The following is a 6,311-nucleotide window of genomic DNA, read 5'->3' as shown; positions in this document are numbered from 1 at the left end:
TACCAAAGGTATAAAACGTTCTATGCTTAATGGTTTAATCTCTTTGGAGATTCACTACCAAAGGCATAAAACGTTTCATGCTTAGGAGGTTCATTACCAAAAGTCTACAACATTCTATGCTTACTGATTTAACCTCTTAGGGGATTTACTACCACAGGTATAAAACGTTCTATACTTAACGGTTTAAATTCTTTGGAGGTTCACTACCCCAAATGTATACATGTTCTTATACTAAAGCACAATTTTTTATTTTTCATTACTCTTTATTCATCAGTGTGTTTACTTTTAAGGGACTAATTGACCCTTGGAAATCACCAAGAAAGTGTCATTATCAAATATTATCAAGTTTGGATGTCAAGTCATTATCACTCAAGTTTGGGTTTTTCTAAGTCATTATCACTCTTTTGAGTTTGACTAGTCCTTGTTGCACATCTTAAGTTTGACTTGGAATCCCTTATCGCTTGTAAATAAGTTTGACTCTTCCTTTGTAATTTCCCCCGAAGAAAATAAGATTTGTTTCTCGGGTTAAGTTGATACTTGTTTCTCTTTATTGCGTTTTGGACTTAGTGGACGTAAATATTACTTTTGCACAAACAGGAGAAACGATAAAAAAATGGAAAGGTAATAAAAAAAGGCTAATAAAATTGGTTAAAATTGGATTACAACCGACATAAAGAACCAATATGATTAATTGAATTCAGTCAGATGTTATATCGAGTTTATTGTGTCAAGGCTTGTCTTACATCAATTCATAACAATTTGATGAATCTTGAAGTGTCTCTGCTTCCCTTCTTGAATTCACTTTATGATAGGAGGGAGGGGTGGTTGTTTATTCATTGCATTTATTGATCATTGTCCAAATTGTATCTGAGATCATAAAGCAATCAACTTGCCAATTGATGGTTTTAGAGATGATTCTAACCCTCTCTTGAGTATTTTTATGATAGAGAAGGGTAAAAAAAAAAAAAGACAAACATAGCTAGGAATACCCTGTCTGCACTGTTTCACCTCAGGTACAAAAAACAGATTTCCACAAGAAAACAAAGTATTGGATTTATTTGGGGCTCGACTGAGTTGCGTTTGGGGTCGACAAGGCTCCAATAAATTGCAAAACAATACACTTTTGGTGGAAAGCAATAACTAGGGGTGAAACAGAACAAATCCCAGCAAGGCAGACAGAATGATTCCTAAGGAGCATCGAGCAACCATTGCATATTATTATTGTAATAAATTAGACAACCCCTTTCATTTATTATTCATTCGGATTTGTAATAATTATTTGTTCGGACATTTGGACATTCGGACCCTCCTTCACGAGGACAAATATGTAATAAGTTGTATGTTTTCCAACCCCCATTCTTTCTCCCTTTATTTCAATGCTTATGATGGTTAGATTAGGGATATCATGTTTAATTACCATTTTCCATGATTTGCATCCATTCGTTTACATGCATAAAAGTTCGGCTCATCATATTATTCAAATGTCAAATTCAAACTCCTTACTTGCATACATGCGCTATCACAGGCCTTGAATTGACTCACATGCCATACTAGTAGCTGAACCTTAATTGCACGTTACATGTGTTGCATTAGTCATTAAATTAGGATCATGCATTTTTTTTTCTAACTATTTTCTTTCTCTTTGGACTCACCTTCGGACATTAAGGTAAGCATTTTTGCTTAAGCATATTGCATAAGTGTGAATGCTGTCATATCAAACATACTACCATGAGGCTAACTGCTTATTTGATATACATGTTTGAATGCCTGTGGATGAAGGCTAATCACTTGAATTGGGATACTTTGATTCATGTATATATGAGATCACCATTTTAAGTGATATATATTCAAAACACTTTTGTTTCAAAACAAACATGAAATCAAACGTTCTAACTTTTTGTGAAATTAGTCTATACTTGTATGTTACATATAGAACAAGAGCATATACTGTACATAAAAACCACATCATGATTAGTAGAGGCCGATCTTTGATCGGGTGAGTGGGGTGTTCAATTATTGACCTTCCCCTCTCATACCTAAGTTCCCGAACAAAGACACTTTGGTAACGACAGACTAATGGCCTTTGACACGAGCCATGGGTTTCCTAAATTTCTCAAAGTAAATATTTAGATGGCGACTTTGGTATCTGGCAAAGCAGTCCATTTTTGGCATTTGATTCAAATGTCGATTTTCCAAAAGAAATTGCTAGATTTGGACTCTTTTTGTGTTTTCACTATTTCGCATTGCACATGTGAAATCAGAATCAGAACCAACACAAGTAGAGTCCGAATTGTAAGGGCTATTCATTCTTTCGAAAGGGAGCGCGAAAAGCCGAGCTACAGTTTCTGGCGACTCTGCTTGGGGAATTAGAGAACTTGACTCAAACTTCATGATGTGAAATTTTATCTACATAAATATGTTCTTTGCATTACATTTGCATTGGTGCGCCTAAGTCCCTGTGTTTGCCATTTGTTATTCCTGGACAGTTTGCCGGAGGCTTGCCTACAAAGCTTTCCAAAAGGCTGACCGGTCATGGGCTCTATCAAGTTGGGAACACAATCCTTGGATCTGGATTACTGCTGTACCGCTTGATCCTCCTTTCACTTCTCGGTGTTAGGTGTGAGAGGTATATTAGGTAGTTTTGCTGAGGTACCTTTTGTGACTATTTGACCTAATGCATATAGTACGCTCTAGTGACTATTCAAATTAGGACAGGATGTTACCTGTACAGGATGTTATGAAACCACTTGCTTGAAATAGTGCAACCTAGATCATGTCAAAATCTAGAACAAGGTAACCCTACCCCCTCTAGGGGTGTTTTGGTTCTTTTTATGTGGTATGTGCTTTTACAGTGAAATATACATGGTGGTTCATAGCAGTGGTACAAATGAGCAATCAATCTGAGAACAAAGTTCAGTGGGGATCACAGTTTAGCTACGTGTTGTGATTAATTGAGAATTGAGGCCGAAATGCTGTTCGTTTTTTTAAAATATGTTTTCTTTCTTTCTTTTTGCTAGGTAGTTTTTCATCATAGCTTCAGAAAGACTCGATATCCCCTGAGTTGTTTAGACTCATTCTCGTAGGCTTTGTAAAAAGCAAGATCTTGTTGACGGTCAGCCAGTGTTACTTTCTCTCCCGCAGGTTGCTTGATAAAGAAAGAATAGACAGTCAGCATCAGTACCAAGCACTCAGCAAACTCCTGTTCACTCACCATCATCTAATTCATCCAGTCCAACAATGGCATAGAACACAGCACAAAACACAGAAGAAGTTGCTGCCATGGTGGCAGCAGTCCAAAAGACCATGGATACGGTCAACCAACGGATGGTCGCACAAGATGAAGTCATCGCTGAACTGCGACACCCATCTGGGGCATCTGCATCTACTGTACATTCGGTCCCGGCTGCCCAGCCAAATCCTGATCTCCCTCTACCACTGGAAACTCCTCAGGTCCCAGATCCTCAGGAGATGTTTCCAACAGCTTCAGCTTACAGACCTCCGGTACAACCTCCTACGGGAACCATTTCCTTCGATATGAATGAAGTTGATCCAACCATGATCAAAATTGCTAGGCTTAAGAAAGCCTTGAAGAAATCCCAGAGTTTCAATTCAATTCCTGACATTGAGGATGGGTACACTGAGGCTTCAGTCAGGTTGCCAGAAAAATCCAAAATGCCTCATATCGATAGATTTGATAGGAGCGGGGATCCGATTGTACATGTCCGCCTGTTTTCAGATGTGTCGAGGCCCATGGGTCTATCCAAGGCACAAAAACTCTCATTATTTGGGAGAACCCTGTTAAATGTAGCGGCCATCTGGTACGCCAAATTGGAGGACTCAACGACGCAAAATTGGGAAGAACTGTCTGAGGGGTTTGTTAACCAATACTCATACAATACTCAGATAGAAGTAACAATCAGTGAACTGGAAGCAACCACTCAGAACCCTAAAGAACCCTTCATTGAATTTGTGACAAGATGGAGGGCAAAAGAAGCCAGAATGACGAGTAGACCTTCTGAAAAAGAACAAGTCAGGTTAGTGGTCCAAAACCTCGAGCCAGACATGTTGCAAAGAATGATAGTGGCACCGTCGTCCACATTTGCTTCCTTACATGAGTTAGGGGTTCAAATTGAGAGCGCTTTCGAAAAGGGCATCATCCACAGAGCAAGTGAACCTGCAAAATAGCCATTCACTCAGAGTACCAATGCTAGTACTAGCACTATTCCGCGGCCTGCAGATGTCAATACCATTGCTACATCATCGGCCAAGATGGTCGATCCCTTTGCTATTGCCACAAACTCACAAACCGCACAAAATAGTCAACCTTGGAACCGAAGACCTTTTACCCCCCTCCACATGAGTCCAACCTGCGCCCTCAAGGTGTTAATGGACAAGGGGCAGCTCAAGCCTCTTGATCCTTGCCTTCTCCCAGACCCACTGCCAGCTAGACACGACCCAACCCAATATTGTACTTTTCACCAGCAACATGGCCATCATACAGATTCATGCTATCGTCTACGTCATAAGATTCAGAATCTCATTGACAACAAAATGTGACAACCAACCCACTTCTTACACATAACCAAGTTCCTCCCCCAGAAATATTAACCACATCCAAACACTACCACCTATCTTCAACCCAAGCATATATATTACCTCGTCCCACCTACCGAAACCGAAGGTGGTTATTCCAAAAGGCACGAATATGTGCATGCTGGATCTAGCCCTACAAATCTAACCCAAAAAGGTTGTGACAGGAACAGAGAAAGAGGAGAGTGCATTAAAGACAAGGTTATCTGATACTTGTATCATAGAAAAGGGGGCTTCGCTTGCAGAGGAGTATGACCCCAGTTTATACACTGTGGCCATTGATCAACCAAAACCAGTGGTCCTATTGTCGAATGTTCTCAGTGTCAATGCTATTGGGGAAGGCTAGTTAGGGCAACATCAGAGCGATTGGCCCGAACAAGGCCTAAATGACTTGGCCGAATTGGAAGAGGATCTAGTTCAGATAGAAGAAGTCCTAGCCAACCTCTAATTCTTTGAAGAAAAGGAAACAAGCAGTGTCCAGATAGGCTGGTTGGATTCAAATCAACCAGAAACAAACAACGGTTGGTTTGGTGATGAAGAACTAGATGAGGTGGAACAGACAAAAGGGGTCAGAGAGGAAAAAGCCGAGACTACATCCATTACTAGTACAGAACAAGTGCTGGAACAATTCCAGCATGAGAGAATGGAAGAGATTTAAAGGAAGATGGCCTTGCCAAAAACCAAAACCATAGTTGGAAAGGAAAGGTATGTTACTGAGGGGCGTGGTGTGAACATGCTCCAAGTAGAGTCTGATAAAAGCTTAGCCATGACTACTGGAGAGTGGTGGAAAGATAATGATCTGAGTCATGCATACACAGACGAAGGGTGGAAATCCAATACCCCTGACGATACATGGTATATGGACGAAATCAATCACATGACCCGGAGTGGTCGGTACTTCAAACCTGCAGCTGTAGATCAACCAGAATCCTCTAACAAAGAGGTTGATAACACCAGAGAGAAGGACTGTGAAGACAACCTGGTCTTGAAATAGCTCAAGAAGATTCAGGCAGATATCTCAATTTGGGGAATGATAATGGCTTCCCGGGAGCATAGGCAAGCATTGCTAGAGGCAATGAATCGTACCAAACTGCCTATTGACACTACCGCTGATCAACTGGTGTCATTAGTCATATCCAGTGATGTTACGCCAGCGATATCTTTCACAGATAAAGAGCTGCCACCTGAGAGTCCAACCATAACCGACCCTTATATGTAACTCTGGAGAGCCGAAAAAAGTGGATTCCGGTAGTGATAGTAGATACTGGATCAGCGATCAATGTGTGTCCGGCGCGGACTGCTTATGCCATAGGTTTAGGCCTGTTGACTTCACACCCACAACTCAAGCCGTCTGAGCTTATGACAATATAAGCCGGGATGTCATGGGAACATTCAAGAGCCACATCCCGATCAGCCCGTCTGAACATGAGGTAGAATTCCATGTAATGGATGTTCCGGCTACCTTCAATCTACTGTTGGGAAGGCATTGGCTGCATCAAATAAAAGTTGTGTCATCAACAGTCCATCAATTGGTGAAATACCCCTTCAAATGTGGGATTGCTACGGTGTATGGTAATTCATCAATCCACCTTCCCCAGGGAACTGCCACACCAGTAATGGAAATCATACACGGGGAAGAAGATGTATTCCTCTCTGGCTTCTCACTAACAGAAGCCCGGGTAGTCTAATCTATCATGGCAGAAGCTGACGGAATCTATGTG

The 6,311-nt window shown here is 41.0% G+C and overlaps 1 protein-coding gene across 1 annotated transcript; it reads left to right on the top strand.

The window, feature by feature from the left end:
• Positions 1 to 3,279: 3,279 nt before the first annotated feature.
• LOC114310559 (uncharacterized) lies at positions 3,280 to 5,248 on the top strand. The gene is made up of 3 exons (XM_082913313.1): positions 3,280 to 4,168; positions 4,758 to 4,931; positions 5,049 to 5,248. The coding sequence occupies exons 1-3, from the start codon at positions 3,280 to 3,282 to the stop codon at positions 5,246 to 5,248; spliced, it is 1,263 nt and encodes a 420-aa protein (XP_082769439.1).
• The last annotated feature ends 1,063 nt before the right edge of the window (positions 5,249 to 6,311 follow it).

This window comes from Camellia sinensis, chromosome 2 (genome assembly GCF_055761805.1).
Source record: "Camellia sinensis isolate YWXY chromosome 2, ASM5576180v1, whole genome shotgun sequence".
In the NCBI taxonomy this organism is placed as follows: Eukaryota; Viridiplantae; Streptophyta; class Magnoliopsida; order Ericales; family Theaceae; genus Camellia; species Camellia sinensis.
The sequence above is the reverse complement of the archived record's forward strand: the minus strand, read 5'-3'. Positions and strand labels throughout refer to the sequence as shown.

Bases quoted from the DNA above. Each gene is read 5' to 3' on its own strand.
- LOC114310559 (XM_082913313.1), top strand. From the start codon at position 3,280: ATGGTGGCAGCAGTCCAAAAGACCATGGATACGGTCAACCAACGGATG. The intron at 4,169-4,757 runs GTGAACCTGCAA...AGGTTGTGACAG, and splicing joins GGGCATCATCCACAGAGCAA to GAACAGAGAAAGAGGAGAGT. The intron at 4,932-5,048 runs GCTAGTTAGGGC...AATTCTTTGAAG, and splicing joins TGTCAATGCTATTGGGGAAG to AAAAGGAAACAAGCAGTGTC.